Source organism: Cydia amplana, chromosome 24 (genome assembly GCF_948474715.1).
Source record: "Cydia amplana chromosome 24, ilCydAmpl1.1, whole genome shotgun sequence".
Lineage (NCBI taxonomy): Eukaryota > Metazoa > Arthropoda > Insecta > Lepidoptera > Tortricidae > Cydia > Cydia amplana.
The window spans coordinates 4,754,469-4,774,894 of NC_086092.1; the positions used below are offsets into that span (position 1 = coordinate 4,754,469).

General features: G+C 38.9%; 1 protein-coding gene across 1 annotated transcript in view; it reads right to left on the bottom strand.

Annotated features, from left to right (window-relative positions):
* Nucleotides 1-20,426, bottom strand: part of LOC134659008 (zinc finger protein Xfin) — a 52,105-nt gene that overhangs the window by 20,287 nt on the left and 11,392 nt on the right. Inside the window, exons 13-21 of the mRNA XM_063514615.1 lie at nt 16,569-16,745; nt 14,019-14,139; nt 11,698-11,853; nt 9,596-9,713; nt 7,405-7,552; nt 6,061-6,168; nt 4,294-4,444; nt 2,244-2,359; nt 574-663 (exon numbers count right to left, since the gene is read on the bottom strand). Of these exons, the coding sequence (XP_063370685.1) occupies nt 574-663; nt 2,244-2,359; nt 4,294-4,444; nt 6,061-6,168; nt 7,405-7,552; nt 9,596-9,713; nt 11,698-11,853; nt 14,019-14,139; nt 16,569-16,745 (1,185 nt within the window). The remainder of the gene's footprint in view (nt 1-573; nt 664-2,243; nt 2,360-4,293; nt 4,445-6,060; nt 6,169-7,404; nt 7,553-9,595; nt 9,714-11,697; nt 11,854-14,018; nt 14,140-16,568; nt 16,746-20,426) is intronic.

Sequence of the window (20,426 nt, forward strand, 5' to 3'; positions counted from 1 at the left end):
ATTAGTTGATTTAACAAAATATTTTGTTTTATCATGGATGGGTTTGATTAGATTGACTCTAACTATATTCATTAATTCTGTTCAACAAAAAATAAGTATATGTTAGCAAACGTCATGCTTTGTTGCCAAACAGTTTTCATAATATGTAATTGTGACTCAAAATGTTATGCCGAATGTTCGGTCGCCGAAAAAAAAAAAAAAAAAAATTAGTCATAAAACGGAAACCGTTAACTTTTCATTATTTTCGTAAGGATAACCCTATAGATAGGTTGGGTTTGTTTTGTGGCAATCCTGAAAAGTGACGCGTTTCTGAACCAAATACAATTTCTGAAAATGCGGGCAAACGATACATTATGACTTAAAACTTTTTGGGAAACAATAGAGACCCATGAAAAACAATTATACCAGAAACACACAAAGAGAATTGAATACAACAATGGCTAACTTATCCCTACAAGGGCTCTGTTCCAGTCAACCTTTGTTTTTTTTTTATATACGAGAAAAGTCCATCAATAGTCGCTGTTTTGCTACCGAACGGATAGCTAATTAGCATCAAAATCCTAGGGTTCTTACCTATAGTCGGTGTGGACAGTTTTAGTGGCTCCGGTTCCCTTTTCTGTTGGTTTGCCGTGCACCTTTTTTCTGTGGTAGGCCACGCTCCAACTACAAACAATAGTTATTTACGATACATGTGCGAAAAAAAGGAAATTCGAAACGAGTGGCGATAAATTAAAACACGAGTGTTTTAAATCGACACGAGTTGCGAATTACCTATTCGCACGTGTATCGTACAACGTTTTACAGTACATATACAGGGTGCTTCATGTAACAGGAGCAATAAATTAAACTAAAGGCTGTACTCCTCAAACTGACCAACATTTGTTCAGCAACTTTTAAAAATTATGAATCCTTTAGACTTCCTCTTTTTCATACAAAATAAATATTGCCTTCAATGTACACTGATATCAGTGTGTTTGACGTTGCTTGTCACGCTTTAAACATAACAAAATTTTCAATACATTGCGTCTTAGAATAAACTTTAAAGTGTAATAAAAATCAAAACATGAGTTATTTTCAAAAGTTGCTGAACAAATGTTGGTCAGTTTGAGAAGTACAGCCTACAGTTTAATTTATTGCTCCTGTTACAGGAAGCACCCTGTATGGCACCAAACTTTCGACATACGCACGGAAAGTGCTCTTTTCCGCACTAGTTCGGAAAAGTAGCACCATATGTACTGTAAAAGAAATGTATCTATCAGTCTGAATCATTCACAGACGGGATTTAAGACGTGTCAAGTATAAATATTAACACATTCATTGCCACCCAGCCAAACAAGACATCCGCGCCAGGCCACAACAATTTCCTCATATAAAGCTGTAGTACCACGATCTCGACTATCGGGTCGTCCGGCCTGGGAACGAAATCATAAAATACCCGATAGTCGGGTTTTCGGCACTGAATGTGTTAAATACATAGAAAACACCCGTGACTCAGGAACAAATATCTGTGCTCATCACACAAATATATGCCCTTACCGGGATTCGAACCCAGTGGACAGATTATTAGTAAGACATATGTTTAAATGTATGTATGTATGTATGTATAATGTACGTATGTGTGTATGTCATGTATGTGTGAAATTTATTCTAAGACATATTATGTTTGTTTATTTTTATTTTTTTTAAGATTTTTATTCGTGACGATCACAAAACATGTACGGACGTGTACAAACAACAACAACTGCAAGAAAAGCAGAAATCAATGTGTGCCTCACGAAATGGACACAACTCATCATTATATATGCTAGCTATAAAGCCAGCGCTAAATTTAAATACCTGAGTACCTATTTTTAAAGTCTGATCTAATCAAAAACCGGCCAAGTGCGAGTCGGACTCGCGCACGGAGGGTTCCGCACCATCAACAAAAATAGAGCAAAACAAGCAAAAAAGCGGTCACCCATCCAAGTACTGACCCCGCCCGACGTTGCTTAACTTCGGTCAAAAATCACGTTTGTTGTATGGGAGCCCCACTTAAATCTTTATTTTATTCTGTTTTAGTATTTGTTGTTATAGCGGCAACAGAAATACATCATCTGTGAAAATTACAACTATCACGGTTCGTGACATACGGCCTGGTGACAGACGGACGGACGGACGGACGGACGGACAGCGGAGTCTTAGTAATAGGGTCCCGTTTTTACCCTTTGGGTACGGAACCCTAAAAAGTAATCAACGTGACTTGCCTGTTAGGGAAGGTCTCCTCACAGTGAATGCACTTGTAGATGAAATTGTCGTTCGCGTGTTTCATTCTGCGATGCACCTGCAAGTAAGTCCAGTGCAGATATGACCGGCCACAGTCCTGAGAAACAAATATGAGAAATTATAAAATCCGTCTCCGTAACATAAATATAATCAAGAACAAAGGAAATGGGTTAGATTCATATAGTAAAATGTATTATTGAAGAGAAAACTTCTTTAGCGGCGCTGTGCACTTTTGAGGTGGGGAAAAAATTTAAAAAACTCGCGACAGATCACGTGACTGTAAGACGGACACGTGACCTGATCGAAAAACTGTTACATGTAATGTCATTGAGTTTTTCTTTATTGATTTAAATGCCATCTAGTGAGTTTCGCTCTAACTGGTATTAATATAACTCGAGTACTAACAGTGATGTGCTTAAGGGTTTCAAGTAATTAACGACAACGCTAGATGGCGTTAACCTCAATTATATATAGTGCATTTTGGACTAGTCATTGAGTTTTCACTTCTGCCGGCACTCCCTGAGTGCAACCCGTTGTTTTTTTTATAAATAGTTACCATTAAGGGCCACTTGCACCATCCTACTAACCCGGGGTTAACCGGTTAAACCTGGAGTTAGCATCGTTACCAGTACATTTTGACACTGGGTTATCGGTTTAACCGCTTAACCCCGGGTTAGTGGGATGGTGCAAGTGGCGCTAAGTAGTATTAAGATTATTCCAATGCCCTAACGGGGTATCATGTACCTACTCCATAATGTTTTATACCATCCTCTGTAATGATTATTATCGCAATAAAGTATATGTATATGAGAATTTTCCATAATGTATTTTACAAAGTATTTTGAGTAGGTGTTAAAATATTAAGTATCGCTAGTTTTTTTCTTCAATAATAAGACGAGTAAGCTCAAAACATAACAGTATCGTTTATTTCGTAATGTGGCATTTTTATTTTTTATTTTATTTCCGTATATTTATGATTATTTTTGTGGGGTAGATAGGAATCACTCAGTTCTTAACTACCTGCTTTATCTGTTTCTATCTTATTTTTAACTTCGATGTTGTTTATTTTATTATTACTTACGATTTAAAACTACAATTGTGTAAGGTACCGTAAACAAAGGTACAACCTAAAGGTTAACCGTAAAGTTGATTTTGCATAAGTCGCAGGTGAATGGGTTCTCTCCAGTGTGAACCGGTCTGTATTCGTGTGAAACTGGATGTAAATATGTATGTATTGTGGACAGGTCCTTCTTTAAGCGTGCGTGATTATGAAGTAAAGGCGAAATAAGTTTTTGTATAAAGAAAACATTTTTGGTACAAGCTTTTATCGCTGACTGTACTTTTTTCTGTATTATTTCCACAGACAACTAATAATCATCGAAACAATTCTAAAAACCCTCAACACAATTAGGTTGCGTTGTTTTATCACAGAGTTCCGATATGGTCACCTCCTGTCTCCATCATCAGATCAGCTCCATGGTAGGTACCATATTATTGCATTGTCACCCGATTTACACAGGTATGCAAATTTTCAGCTTCATCGGAAACCGGGAAGTGAGTGAAATTTAACACGTTCACTGTTACCAACCCTCTATTAAAAGGCCGTAAGATTGACAGTTACCAGTTGAGACAGCGAACGTGTTAACTTGCAAGATTTGACCCGTACAAACATACATAGTTACATAGGTACATACAATGCAAGTTAAGTAAAAGCTTGTAATATAATTTCGTACTATATACTAAAATAATTATTACCCCTATATAAAGTACTCTCAGATTATTACATTACATTGAATTATTAACTGTTGTTACTTTAGTTTAATTATATGTTTTAATGTATTACTTTCTGTACCTACATAATTAACGAGTATTCCATTGGTTTGTATACCCTTAACTTGCTGCTGGAAGAGCGGGGTCTCCTGTCACTAGGAGGTCCCAACCCTTTCTAAATTTGTTACACAATAATGACTGTGACCAATAAACGATTTTTTCATTTTCATTTTCATTTTCATAATTTCTTTTGAACGTTACCTCACACAGGAAGTGTTTGACGACAGGGAACCCCCCGTAGCCGAGCACGCCGCGCGCGGACGGCCCGCAGTCCGCCCGGCTCGGGCCCGAGCTCTTGACGTCCGCCAACGAGCGCTTGTAGAAGCCGTGGGTAGTCTTGTGTGTTGTACATCTGTTCACAACATATTTGTAATTATAATAATATAATAGTTGACATAGTGCTAGTGATTACATATCTAGAGTACGTGGCGAAGCTAACTTTGCAAATATCTCAGGTAAATGAGTTCTCTCTCTTGTGAGCGGCTTTAAATAAATACCTAGGGTACGAAACAAAGTTGAATTTCATTTATAAAAAAAATACAAATGAATTTAAAGCAGGGAATGGGTTCCTCTCCTTTGTGAACCGCTTTAGATAGATATGTACAGTGTGTAACAAAGTTTACTTTTCATATTATCGCATGTAAATAGGATTTCTCCCTTGTGAATGACTTTAAATACCATACATACCCAGAATATATTTTCAAATATCTCAGGTAATTGGGATCTCCCCTTTATGATCCGCTTAGCATATTTACACACCTGGAGATCGTAACAAAGCTGCCTTGGCGTATATACATGAGTTCTCTCGTTTGTGAACCGCTCTGAATTACCTAGAATAAGTGGCGAAGCTGCCTTGGCCTATATACATGAGTTCTCTCCTTTGTGAACCGCTCTGAATTACCTAGAATAAGTGGCGAAGCTGCCTTGGCGTATATACATGAGTTCTCTGCTTTGTGAACCGCTCTGAATTACCTAGAATAAGTGGCGAAGCTGCCTTGGCGTATATACATGAGTTCTCTGCTTTGTGAACCGCTCTGAATTACCTAGAATAAGTGGCGAAGCTGCCTTGGCGTATATACATGAGTTCTATCGTTTGTGAACCGCTCTGAATTACCTAGAATAAGTGGCGAAGCTGCCTTGGCCTATATACATGAGTTCTCTCCTTTGTGAACCGCTCTGAAATACCTAGAATAAGTGGCGAAGCTGCCTTGGCCTATATACATGAGTTCTCTCCTATGTGAACCGCTCTGAATTACCAAGAATAAGTGGCGAAGCTGCCTTGGCGTATATACATGAGTTCTCTGCTTTGTGAACCGCTCTGAATTACCTAGAATAAGTGGCGAAGCTGCCTTGGCGTATATACATGAGTTCTCTCGTTTGTGAACCGCTCTGAATTACCTAGAATAAGTGGCGAAGCTGCCTTGGCCTATATACATGAGTTCTCTCCTTTGTGAACCGCTCTGAAATACCTAGAATAAGTGGCGAAGCTGCCTTGGCCTATATACATGAGTTCTCTCCTATGTGAACCGCTCTGAATTACCAAGAATAAGTGGCGAAGCTGCCTTGGCGTATATACATGAGTTCTCTGCTTTGTGAACCGCTCTGAATTACCTAGAATAAGTGGCGAAGCTGCCTTGGCGTATATACATGAGTTCTCTCGTTTGTGAACCGCTCTGAATTACCTAGAATAAGTGGCGAAGCTGCCTTGGCATATATACATGAGTTCTGTCCTTTGTGACCCGCTCTAAATTACCTAGAATAAGTGGCGAAGCTGCTTTGACGTATATACATGAGTTCTCTGCTTTGTGAACCGCTCTAAATTACTTAGAATAAGTGGCGAAGCTGCCTTGGCGTATATATACAAGTCTTCTCTCCTTTGTGAACCGCTCTGAATTACTTAGAATAAGTGGCGAAGCCGCCCTGGCGTATATACATGAGTTATCTCGTTTGTGAACCGCTCTGAATTACCTAGAATAAGTGGCGAAGCTGACTTTGCAGATGTGGCAAGTGAAAGGGTTCTTGACCCCTTTGTGGATAGCTCGGTGTTTGTTCAAATCCTCCTCCAGGTAAAACACACTGTAAAGAGAAAATTACATATTTTATCGCCCTAGTGAGGTAATACTCGTGTCGATTTAAAACACTCCCTGCGGTAGTGTTTTAATTTGTCGCCACTCGTTGTGAATTTCCTACTTTTGGCACTTGTACTATAATGTACTATTATAATTATCACCGTAATACACTTTTTGCAGTGCGAAAGCTCGCGCGAACAAGGATCTTTTGAGAAACCAGTAGTGGCATTAAGCGCAAGCGTTGCAAGCGTCCATAGGATACGGTGACTGCTTACCGTGAGGGGGCCGTATGCTTGTTTGCCACCGATGAGGTACAGTCAGCAGCTGAAGTTGCTAAGCGGGCGAGGTGTTCAAAATTACCTTGACACGCTCTTATTCTATTAACAATAAAGTCGCGTCAAGATCATTTTGAACATCTCGCGCGCTTAGCAACTATTGCTGCTGACTGTTCAATGAATTGAACAATTACAAAATCTTCCTCAAGTATCACTCTATTAATAGGTGAAAACCGCATGAAAATCCGTACAGTATTTTTTGAGTATATCGCGAACATACAGACAGACGTGGCAGGGGACTTTTTTTTATAATATGGGGCATTATCTATGAAAAGGGACCTTATTGCCGATGGCGCTTACGCCGCACAGCGTCGCGCGGCATTGTATTTATATCGGAGCATCGTTAATAATGGCGTAAGCGCCATAGAGAATAAGGTCCCTTTTCATAGATAACGTCAAATATGTATTGAATATCTGGGTGACCGAGCTTCGCTCGGAAAACATATAAAAACTCGAAAATGCGCGTTTTCCCAGAGATAAGACCTAGCTAGATCGATTTTTCGCCCCCGAAAACCCCCGTATAGCAAATTTCATCGAAATCGTTATAGCCGTTTCCGAGATCCCCGATATATATATATATATACAGGGTGTAATCTAAAACGTGATACAAGATAATCAAACCTGAATCTTTTCATGATTTTGAACAACTTTTACTATGGGGTCAATTTTGTAATATTAAAAAAAAATTGAGCTGTTCCATAGAAATGGTCAAGGAGAGGTAGACAAAAATGTATGGCAAAGATTTTTTTTATTGTTAATTTACAAAGTTGACCCCATAGTAAAAGTTGTTCAAAATCATGAAAAGATTCAGGTTTGATTATCTTGTATCACGTTTTAGATTACACCCTGTATATATAAATAAATAAACAAGAATTGCTCGTTTAAAGGTATTAGATATAGATAGGTACTCCTCGCAGAACTCGCAGCGGAAGGCCTTGTCGACTGTAACGGCGCGGACCACGGTGCGCAGGGACGCCGGGAGCGGCGCCAGCAGCGCGGCGGCGCCTGCGCACTGCGCCTCGCGCTCTATGCGGTACTGTTGGCCCGGTGGTTCTGCTAGGAAAAAAACTCAATGACATTGTAACAGTTTTAGGGTTCCGTACCCAAAGGGTAAAAATGGGACCCTATTACTAAGACTCCGCTGTCCGTCCGTCCGTCCGTCCGTCCGTCCGTCCGTCCGTCCGTCCGTCCGTCCGTCCGTCCGTCCGTCCGTCCGTCTGTCACCAGGCTGTATCTCACGAACCGTGATAGCTAGACAGTTGAAATTTTCACAGATAATGTATTTCTGTTGCCGCTATAACAACAAATACTAAAAACAGAATAAAATAAAGATTTAAGTGGAGCTCCCATACAACAAACGTGATTTTTGACCGAAGTTAAGCAACGTCGGGCGCGGTCAGTACTTGGATGGGTGACCGTTTTTTTGCTTGTTTTGCTCTATTTTTTGTTGATGGTGCGGAACCCTCCGTGCGCGAGTCCGACTCGCACTTGGCCGGTTTTTCGATTAGGTCACGCGTCCGTCTTACGAATCTTACGGTCACGTGACCTGTCGCGAGTTTAACATTTTTCCCCCATCACAAAACATGCACAGCGCCGCTAAAGAAGTTTTCACTTCAAAAAAAACCGGAGAACAAAACTTCCGTGAGACACAGACATATAATGAAATATATCAAAAATGGGTCACTCACGTATTTTAAGTCGAAAACGCTCGACATGTTTCACTCCGTACCGAGAAGCGTCGCTCCTCGTACGTGGTACGTGAGTGACTCGTTTTTAATATATTTAAAAACCGGAGAATTGCTAGTCGGACTCACCCACCGAGGGTTCCGTACTTTTTGGTATTTGTTGTTGTTGTTACAGCGGCAACAGAAATAGGTACATCTGTGAAAATTTCAACTGTCTAGCTATCACGGTTCTTGAGACAGACGGACTGTGGAGTCTTAGTAATAGGGTCCCGTTTTTACCCTTTGGGCACGGAACCCTAACAAAAGTTAATAGTAATAAGATTTTGGCAAAATTTTACATTTTGGTACAAGATTTTATCGCTGACTGTACATTTCTTTCCACAGGCAAATAATACTCATTGAGACAATTCTAACGACCCCAATTAGTTTGCGTTGTTTTAGCACAGAGTTCCCATGACCACCTTCTGTCTCCATCATCAGATCAGCTCCATGTCATCATAATATTGCATTGTCAACCGATTTATTTTATTTTAACCTTTTAACCGCCAGAAATTTTTGACCGAGCGTGCTCGTGTCGCCACCGACAGTAATTGTACCACGCAGAGTAAGGTTGGCATAGTTACGGGAGTTATAAATGTGCTGTAAAAACCAAATCAGATCTTTGTCTTATTTATCAGACTGTGGCGAAATGAGCTGGATATGTAATGTCTTATATATCAGACTCTGGCGGTTAAAGGGTTAAATTTCATCTCATTCGGAAATCGGGAAGTGGGTCTGTAGCTTTCAAGCTTTGACCCACACTAAATTAAATTTTAACAAGCAGAAACGTCTGCGAACGATGCTATTAAGCTTAGAATTAATTTAAAAGTGGAAAAATTACTGCCTTGAGTGAGAGTGGTGAGACTTGAACTCACGGCCTCTGGAAAAACGTTCTATCCTCGTAAGTGGGCGGTTTTTTTTTGTTGTCCCACTTTTTTTTTCAAATTTGGGATTTTTTATGTTATTTCTACTCAGAATCACGAGCTCTTTCTATCCTAATAGGAGAAAAAAAGTGTCCCAAGATTTCCATACATTTTTCGATCTTTCCATTACGCGACCACCATACAAAGTCTATGAAAAATGGTGCCGGAATGGAGATAAAAACCTTAGGTACTTTTTTTCTCCTATTAGGATAGAAAGAGCTCGTGATTCTGAGTAGAAATAACATAAAAAAAACCCAAATTTGAAAAAAAAGTGTTTGGGACAACAAAAATAAACGCCCAAGTCCCCGTGTACTTGTACAAGTACAAATTAAATTCGAATTTTGAACTCATATAGAAATAAAAGAAAGTTCCAAATTCAAAAGTGTATAAATTGGCCTGGGTCTTACGAGGCTATAACATGGCAAGTTAAATAAAAGCGTGTACACACTAACCGTCGAGTGTGGGTCTAACTAGCCCACTAGTGGGCGATAACACGGCGGTAGGTTTTTCATCTTCGTTCAAGTCGCACGAGAACGCCCCGAGACACTCCGGTGACTTTTTCACGTGCTCCTGTCAAATCAAATAACATTTAAGAGCCAACAGGAGCTAAGATTTAAATATTTTAGGTAAATATACCCGTCTCGCTAACGGAAGCGGCTCCTAAAACTAGTGCGATAAGGACAAGGCGAAAAATCCTGCGTAAAAATCTCAAAAATCGAGGTTTCGTACTCGACTGTTTCCTCCTCCAAAACTTAACCAATCGTAATCAAATTTGGAAATTTAAATGATTATGACATTATCTGTGTCGGACCGTTTTGCTTTTTTGGCTAATTATTATCAGTTTTGAATACCACGCCTCTCATTGCGGCATAGTCAATTAGTTCATTTTGGCCATTTTTGAAGGGCTCTTAAAAACAAAAATATCAAAAAAAGCAAAACTGTCCGACGCAGATATTGACAATATTAATCTGTGTTGAAAAAATCATTGCTCTAGCTTCAAAACTCACGGAGGAAACAGTCGAGTACGTTTGTATGGAGAAATGACCACTCCTGTTGGCTCTTAACACCATATGGAAGTACTACAAGGACTTGTAGGAGTTTAAACTCCTGACTTCGGGTAAACTCGGCTCCGTTCGGCTCAGCATTGCTCCGAGCTATTATTAGGGTCGACACAACTTGATGTCCCTCTGCACGACCATAGATAAGATAATGACTTGAATTTTGACAACCCTAAATAGCCGAAAGGGATAGTGCCATAAAGGGATATCATGCTGAAACGCTGTCAAATTTCGGTTTTGTAGGAAGTGTCCTTTCTGTACGGTAGTACTATTACTTATTATAGAGCGCTGGTGGCCTAGCGGTAAGAGCGTGCGACTTGAAATCCGGAGGTCGCGGGTTCAAACCCCGGCTCGTACCAATGAGTTTTTCGGAACTTGTGTACGAAATATCATTCAAGATATTTACCAGTCGCTTTTCGGTGAAAGAAAACATCGTGAGGAAACCGGACTAATCCCAATAAGGCCTCGTTTACCCTCTGGGTTGGAAGGTCAGATGGCAGTCGCTTTCGTAAAAACTAGTGCCTACGCCAATTCCTGGGATTAGTTGCCAAGCGGACCCCAGGCTCCCATGATCCGTGGCAAAATGCCGGGACAACGCGAGGAAGAAGATGATAGGCAAAGAAATACCGCAGTCTATAAATATACTAATAAAACAATAGCGCGCACCCGAGCTGCATACATCGCCATTGTTAGTAGCTCGGTACTACTTACAGGGCTAGCGTGTCTTTAAAATTAGATAGTTAGAGTTAGAGAGTTAGAGAATTAGATAGAGGTTAGATAACAAAATGTCGACTCTCTCGTTTGCGGCAGACCCTTAGAATGTGACTTGTTGTGGGAGTGGCGCCCCCTACGCAGAGTTTCGGGCGTTTTGTTAGTTTATTTCGCTTAAGCTTTGGATTCCTCCGAAAACGGTGCCGTCATATTACGGCCGCTATATAGCGTTGACTGACGTCACTAGAACGTTGTCTATGTAAACAAGATGGCGCGGTTTCCTAGACGACGTTACGTTACGTTGACTGTCAACGTAACGTAAGATGACGGCCGTCATGACGGTGTCGATAGTTTCATGAACGTTTTATTAGATAGCGGTGACGCCATTTTGAATAAATGACACGAGATTTGAATAAATGATTCCGTACTACGATTATTTTCCTCTTCTGATGATATTTCATCCTCCAAGTAAATTATAGATGATCAAGCAAATCTTGTCAGTAGAAAAGGCGCGAAATTCTAATTTTCTATGGGACGTTATCCCATCGCGCCTACATTTTTCAAATTTGCCGCTTTGACCTTGGTGGATGACGGTGTGTTATGACGCCGTGGTACTTTCCACATGTCGCCACCGTAAAGACGGCCGTCTTTTGCGGCCGCTATATGACGGCCGTCATATGACGGCACCGTTTTCGGAGGAATCCAAAGCTTTAGATTGTGACTTGTTGTGGGAGTGGCGCCCCCTACGCAGACTTTCGGGCGTTTTGTCAGTTTATTTCGCTCACCACAGCGGCGGGAACGTTCTGGAAGGCGCGGCGGCACGCGGCGCAGACTGGCACCAGAGCGGGACAGAGCGACTCCTCGTGCGCGCGCATGTGCATGCGCAAGCGAGAGCGCCGAGTCAGCTGTTTCATGCAGATGTGGCACTGGTATGGCTTGATCTGGATAATTAAAATTTAATACATAAATAAATATAAAATAAGTATTAAATATTGGAGGACGTTTTACACAGATCAACCTAGCCCCAAACTAAGCAAAGCTTGTACTATGGGTACTAGGCGACGATATACATACTTATAAAGATAAATACATACTTATATACATAGAAAACATCCATGACTCCGGAACAAATATTAGTGTTCATCACACAAATAAATGCCCTTACCGGGATTCGAACCCAGGACCATCGGCTTAGCAGGCAGGGTCACTACCCACTAGGCCAGACCGGTCGTCAATGAAAAACTGTTTTACCCACATAGAGATTTTTTATACAATTTTTTTTTAAGTTTTGACGATATTTTTGTGAATTTATTAGTACTTATTAAATTTGATTTGCTTAATGAATACTACCTATTACTTTGACGGCCTCCGTAGCCTAGTCGGTAGTGACCCTGCCTACGAAGCTGGAGGTCCCGGGTTCGAATCCCGGTAAGGGCATTTATTTGTGTGTTCATCACAAATATTTGTTCCTTAGTTATGGATGATTTCTATGTATTTAAGTACTTATATGTATCTATATTATTATATATATCGTCGTCTAGTACCCACAACACAAGCCTTATGAGATTACCGTGGGACTAGGTCGATTTGTGTAAGATAAAAAATATAATAATAGTAGGTATTGAAGAAGTTGAACCTAAGATCGACGACAAGGACGCCCACGAACGACAAGAAATTAACAAAGTAATCCGAGAAATATCCCCCAACTGTCCTGAACCCCAACAAATCTTCCGTCTCGGGAAATATACTCAAAATAAAAACCGACCAATAAAGGTCTGCTTCTTATCAGAGGAACCAGTCAAATATATACTTAGAAACAGAAACAAGACTAAAAACGTAAAAATATATTCAGACCAAACACCTTACCAAAGAGAAAATCTGAAGAACACAAAACAAGAACTGGACTTAAGAAGTTCGAACGGAGAGAAAAATTTGGGAATCAAATACGTGAAAGGAATGCCAACGATTGTTCAGTTGCAGACAAAAAACTAAATCTACAACCTGTAAAATAATAAATAAGCTAATAAATTGTTATACTAAGTATAATAATTAAATTAGTTAAAAAATTATAAATCAAATAAATTACTTAGATATTAATTAATTGGAAAAATAAAACAAATAATAATACTCCATTGATAAATCGATAATTAATTATACGATTTACCTAAAATCTCCTTATAATTAATATGGTAAATAAGGTTAATAGATAGTTAATAATAGATAAATAAAAATGAAAAAATAAAAATAATAAAAATTTTAATAAAATTATAAACAGTAAATAAATTAAAACGAAAAATTAACTAAATATACTATATTAGTACCCTTAATTGAAATATTTTACCACATCTGTAGTGCGCACAGCTATGCCGCATCCATCCATGTCGCGTTACATTATAACTCGTGAACATTAATACTAGTTCGTTATCTACGCTGCAACGCATCTGAACAGGACGGTCGAAGTAACTTGTACTCTAACCGCTGGTAATTAATATTTGTTACAAACGATTTCTACCCACTTTACCATGCATAACAAAAATTATAGTATGTATATAATATTGTTTACATTTAAATTAATTAGTGCACGCTAGCCTTAAAAATGTTGATTTATAAGTGTATCTCATGTAAGTGAATTTTGTAAATTCTTAATGAGATAATAAATGTCTTAAACCATAAGATTGTCCCATAATATTTTTTTTTTTTTATTACGAATTATATTTACCTACTTACATCAATAAATTGCTCAGAAAATTAGCTTAAGATAATATAATTATATGTAAAAAGTGCTTGTTGCTAGGCCTACATGAATAAAGTATATATGACGTTGACGACCGGTCTGGCCTAGTGGGTAGTGAACCTGCCTGTGAAGCCGCGGTCCCGGGTTCGAATCCCGGTAAGGGCATTTATTTGTGTGATGAGCACAGATATTTGTTCCTGAGTCATGGATGTCTTCTATGTATATAAGTATGTATTTGTCTATATAAGTATGTATATCGTCGCCTAGCACCCATAGTACAAGCTTTGCTTAGTTTGGGGCTAGGTTGATCTGTGTAAGATGTCCCCTAATATTTATTTATTTTTGAACTGCACTGATAAAGTAGACATTTACCTGTAAATGCGTGACTCCATGTTCGTCCAAGGTCTGTTTGTCCAGGAACCTCTTCCCACAAGTGCCGCACACGTAGCGGCGTGTGTCTGTGTGCGTGCGGCTATGCTTCGTCAGGGACGCTCTGTTAGAAATGTTTGTTAGATAAGACATGGAGAAAAAAACCGGACAAGTGCCCATTCTACCACAATGATATTATATAACCATAGATAGGTTATACTCATACTTGAGGAGCACAAAAAATACTTCCATATTTATTTCTGTGCCTATGAAGAAATCTGCTTGATTAATTTTCTCATTCCATCCATCTTTGTCACACTCGTTGTTAAACATAAGGTCGACCCTTTCTCTTTCGGTGTGCGGGAGCTCGTTAGCACGTGCACATTCCTCGCTTGTCCAGCCGCGACTAAAGGAAACTTGTCCAATTTGTCACAAGTTCAGCGCTTCAATTTTGGAACGCATAGGCGATATGATAGGTTATAGAACCTATCTTGAGTTATAAATCATTGTTCTACCATCGGACTTTTAGACGCACGGCCGGTTCCCATCCTTACTTGGTAGTAGGGCTTGCAAAAATTCGAAACTTTCAGATATTCGAATATTCGACTTTTTCTGACGACGTATTCGAATATTCGAATAATTATTCGAATATTATAAAAAATAAGAAAAGGAACGAGAAATCGGTTTATTATCGTTTTATTCAAAAGCTTTTTTCACATATTGCTAAAACTAAGGATATTTGGCAGAAATCCACTTAATTGACTAGATTTTATCATCCTACTATTTATAAGATGCCCACATTTATAAAAACAAGTAAAACGCCAAAATTAAACGTATTTAATATTTCTAGATAAAACTTATTATAAATGCGTCGTTGCGTGAAATAATATAACTTTAACCATCCAAACACCTAGGTATGTAAGATATTTTTTTTAGTAGGTAATTATTTTCCGATTTAAATTAACTTGTAATCACTCAGAGGCCTGTAAAAAGGCCTTTAATTTCATTGTATTTTGAATCTTTATTGACTTTATTTGTTTTGGCAAGTATAAAATATTTAAGGGAAAAAGTTAGTTGAGTACTGGGTGGATTATTCGTCAGCTAAAGGTGCATGGTTAGATTACCAAGTTGGGCAGGTTTGGTATGATTAATTTTGAGAATTGCGATAAATGGCAAGGTTTAGACTTCAAAAATTCGCTTAACGTACGCTTGTACTGAATAAACAGAATGACCCTTTAACTTAAAACTTACGCACCGTAAAAATAACATACTTTTTGATTTCGTTTTCTTTTAAATTGAGTTAGGTTTCACTGTATTCACGAAGTCTATCGAGAGGAATACAGTAAAAATATTATATCCTTCGTATTTGGGTACCTACCGTTCCTCATTCACTGTAAATACCCGTAAAACACACAGAAACTGTAACTACAGCGGATGACATAGATTTTTTTATAGTAATAAAAAATATTCGAATATTCGAAACCTGAGTGGCCGAATATTCGAATATCAAAACAGGTCGAATATTCGACAAATTCGAATATTCGAATTGCAAGCCCTACTTGGTAGATATTCCACCAATTCGCACGAAGCGCTTTGCTTCCTCGTTTTTTATGCGCACTGCCAAGGAATGGAATTCCTTGCCGGCGTCTATATTTCCTAGATCATAGAACCCGGCAACCTTCAAATCAAGGGTGAACAGGCACCTTCATCGTAGGCCACGTCTTCGCCTTGGCTAGTCTGTGACCATGATGCGAGTCGCACTCGCCCTCGTTCTGTGCTTTTTAACGGCAACAGAAATACATCATTTGTGAAAATGTCAACTGTCTAGCTATCACGGTTCATGAGATACAGCTGGGTAGACAGACAGACGGACAGTGGAGTCTTAGTAATAGGGTCCCGTTTTTACCCTTTGGAACCCTAAAAAGGTTAAGGGTAACAACGATCAAGCAAGTCCTATTTTTTAACAGTTTTAATCAGCACAGCGAAAATATCCGATGAAAATAGTAAAAAAACATTATTTACAACAAAGATGTGGTCGAATAGCTCTATCCCTGCCTTGAAACAGGACCCTAAGGGTAAGTTATCAGGATACCTGAGGAAGAATTTCTTCCCACAATCCTTGACAGGACACTGGTAGCGGTTCTGCTTGTCATGTTGGAAATGGACGTGGCCGAATAGCTCAGTCTCTGTCTTGTTACAGGACCCTAAAGGTAGTTATCAGGATACCTGAGGAAGAATGTCTTCCCTCAATCCTTGACAGGGCACTGGTAGCGGTTCTGCTTGTCATGTTGAAAGTGAACGTGGTTCAATAGCTCTGTCCCTGTCTTGAAACGGGACGCTAAAGGTAGTAATCAGGATACCTGAGGAAGAATATCTTCCCACAATCCTTGACAGTGCACTGGTAGCGGTTCTGCTTGTCATGTTGGAAGTGGACGTGGTCGAGTAGCTCTATCTCTGTCTTGTGACTCCACCCTAAAGGTAAGTTATCAGGATTGGACAAATAGCTCTGTCCCTGTCTTGTTACAGGAGCCTAAAGGTAAGTTATCAGGATACCTGAGGAAGAATGTCTTCCCACAATCCTTGACAGGGCACTGGTAGCGGTTCTGCTTGTCATGTTGGAAGTGCACGTGGTCGAATAGCTCTGTCTCTGTCGTGAAAGCGACTCCGGGGCACTCTAGGCACGTGTACTGTCCGTTGGCGGTCAGCATCTCTGTGTTGTCGTGGAATTGCCTTGAAAGGGATATTTGATTATTGTCAGGGTGAGGGTAGGTAGATGTCACTATAGTTAGAACAAATGTGAGTTCCTATAATTGGCTTCATGAATCTACTAAAATTTCTATGTTAATGTCATAGCTGTTGGATCTCAAAAAAAAAATTAAATTAAATTATTTTCAGAAAACATTTTGATTCAAGTAGAAACACTACTATACATATAAATTACTAGCGACCTGCCCCGGCTTCGCACGGGTTAACAAATTATACATAAACCTTCCTCTTGAATCGGTCTATCTATTAAAAAAAAACCGCATCAAAATCTGTTGCGTAGTTTTAACGATCTAAGCATACAGACAGACAGACAGGGAAGCGACTTTGTTTTATACTATGTAGTGATAGTGAACTGAAAAAGAAAAAGTGACCCATCAGGCCTCTAGTGCCCCAGGCTGGAAACGAACCAGCGTCCTCTGGTATCGCGACAGGTGCCTGTTGCCATTCGGCCACATAACAGCGACATCCTGGGGCACTGGAGGCCTGGGTCACTTTTTAGGGTTCCGTACCCAAAGGGTAAAAACGGGACCCTATTACTAAGACTCCGCTGTCCGTCCGTCCGTCTGTCAACAGGCTGTATCTCACGAACCGTGATAGCTAGACAGTTGAAATTTTCACAGATGATGTATTTCTGTTGCCGCTATAACAACAAATACTAAAAACAGAATAAAATAAAGATTTAAGTGGGGCTCCCATACAACAAACGCGATTTTTGACCGAAGTTAAGCAACGTCGGGCGGGGTCAGTACTTGGATGGGTGACCGTTTTATTGCTTGTTTTGCTCTATTTTTTGTTGATGGTGCGGAACCCTCCGTGCGCGAGTCCGACTCGCACTTGGCCGGTTTTTATTCTTAGTACATGACAGTTTCAGTTTCTCACTATAGTTCGTTTTTTTAGCATTGGAAAAAGACTACGCGATCTTAACGTGTCTTTTAATTGAAAAACGCTTTTAAAAAATCAGTAACTATTACTTAATAATCGTATATGATTCATAATTGTTACATATTTGCCGTGACTTATTTTTCAAAAGTGATTTTCAATAGTACTGTTTCCCTTTTTTCTAATGCTAATAAAAATGAACTATAGCCGTTTGTTTTATTTTGTTTGAAAAGGGTAGATCTATATTACTCAATTTACAAGTACCTACCCGTTTGTGATGTTTTTACAAAATTAGTTTATAGATGGTTTTGACGAAACTTGTTGCAGAAACTATGGTTTTTTTTTATAAGGTAATAACGCATTTATTACATTAAATAATACAAATAATACACAGTGGAAAGAAGAGAAATCTAATCTTCAAGGATGGGTATTCCACAGCCGTCTTCAGATCCAAATCTTTCTATCCATCTTCTCGTTCCTCTAATTCTTAGAGAGACCGCTCTGATGATTGACATTTGTATTTTGACTTTGATCCAGTTGATTATTTGTGAGTATGGTTTGGACCATTTTTCACGGAGCTTCAGTGATGTTCTTTTTATGAAGGATTTGTATTCCGTGATTTGTTTTAGTACTAATGTAGAATTACGTTTGTATTTTGACGAAGCATGTGGCGGATTACCATTGTATTGGATTATGAATCCCTTAATTAATAGCTACCCGTTGTTTTTTGATAAGGGTAGATTTAAATCACAGTACCCGTTGATTTTTTGATAAGGGTAGATTTAAATCACAGTATTAATAACTACCCATTGATTTTTTGATAAGGGTAGATTTACATCATGCCATTGCAACCTGTAGAGGAGGAGGTAGATTTAAATCACACTAATAACAACTACCCGTTAATTTTTCATAAGGGTAGATTTAAATCACAGTAATAATAACTACCCGTTAATTTTTCATAAGGGTAGATTTAAATCACACTAATAATAACTACCCGATATTTTTTGATAAGGGTAGATTTAAATCACACTATTAATATACTTCGTTTTTTGAACATTAGAAAAAAGGTAAACAATCTTGATGTGTCTTTTAATTGAAAAACGCTTTTTAAAAATCAGTAACTATTACTTACGAAAGCAGAAGAATATAAATGATCGTATTAGATTCATAATTGTTACATATAGTGTGTCAAAGGTCTGTTTGATTTCAAACAGACAGAGAGAATCATACTATCTTTGTCTAACACTAGTACTAGCACCCAAAAGAAAAGGATGAGTATAGTTTTTTTTGTTCCTATTTACTGACAAGATTTGGTTGACCCAGTATATTTGCCGTGACTTATTTTTAAAACGTGTTTTTCAATTAAAAGACACATCAAGATTGTTTACCTTTTTTCTAATGCTAAAAAAAACGAACTATAACTATCCGTTAACTTTTCATAAGGGTAGATTTAAATCACACTATTAATAACTACCCGATATTTTTTGATAAGGGTAGATTTAAATCACACTATTTATAACTACCCGTAATTTTTTTAATAACTTTGATAAGGGTAGATTATAACGTACATAGGTACTTATTTGTTTTTGGATTTTGTGAAATAAATAGTACTAAAATGATGTATACATTACCTCTTAACTTCATACAAAAACAACTGTCATCGTTTATCTTCTGGTTTTATATGTATGTTACATAATATTTTTTGGGATACGTAACTACATAATATGTTTTGCATTAGAATATTTGTTTACAACTAGCGACCCGCCCCGGCTTCGCAAGGGTTAACAAATTATACATAAACCTTCCTCTTGAATCACTCTACTTATCCATTTAAAAAAAACCGGATCAAAATCAGTAGTTTTAAAGATCTAAGCATACATAGGGACAGACAGACATCGGGAAGCGACTTTGTTTTATACTACACTCGGGAGCAAAAAAATCGACTCAAGTCACATTTTTTAGTTTTTTTCAATTTTTCTGAAAACGTTGAATATTTCAGTGAAAATGAAATTGCAGTATTATTGTTCATTAATTAAGCTATCAAAAACATTAACAACCGTTGAAATCGGTTTGGTAAATTTCAGGTTATTGTTATTTTTGTAGAAAACAACATTTTACCTGCTTTGATTATGCACGAGTTGCGCACCTTTGAGGGCCATAAAAACCGGTGTATCCGGTTATTTCTTATCAGTCTCTTATCAGAAGTTGACCTGTGCACATCTCCCGCAATCATTCCCTGGAATTACCTGCAAGAAAATGGACACGACAGAAACTGAAGCCGGCCAAGTTATCGTCTTGCTCAATCAAGGCCTTACGCAGCGTGCAGTTGCTGAACAGCTGAATTTAAGTCAGTCTGCTGTTTCCAGAGTCAACCAAAAGTTCATTCGGACTGGAAACCTTGCTCGCAAACCTGGATCTGGCCGTCCCAGGTGCACATCGAGGAGAGAGGACCACTTCATCGTTACGGCCAGTCTTCGTGATCGACAGCGTACCGGCGTTGACATCCAGCAGCAGCTGATGCAGAACCGAGAGCGACCAGTCAGCAAGTGGACAGTTCGTCGAAGACTTAAGGAAGCCAACCTTACCTGGTTTTCATTCCTGGTGGGGGCCGCGGAGGTGGTTTGAACGCAGATTGTTACATCACAGATATCCTGCAAGATCATGTCGTCCCCTATGCAGGATTTTATGAGGAGGGGTACCATCTCATGCAAGATAACACCCCTTGTCATACCGCACGAGTCACGCGGGCATACCTTGCTGAGGTTG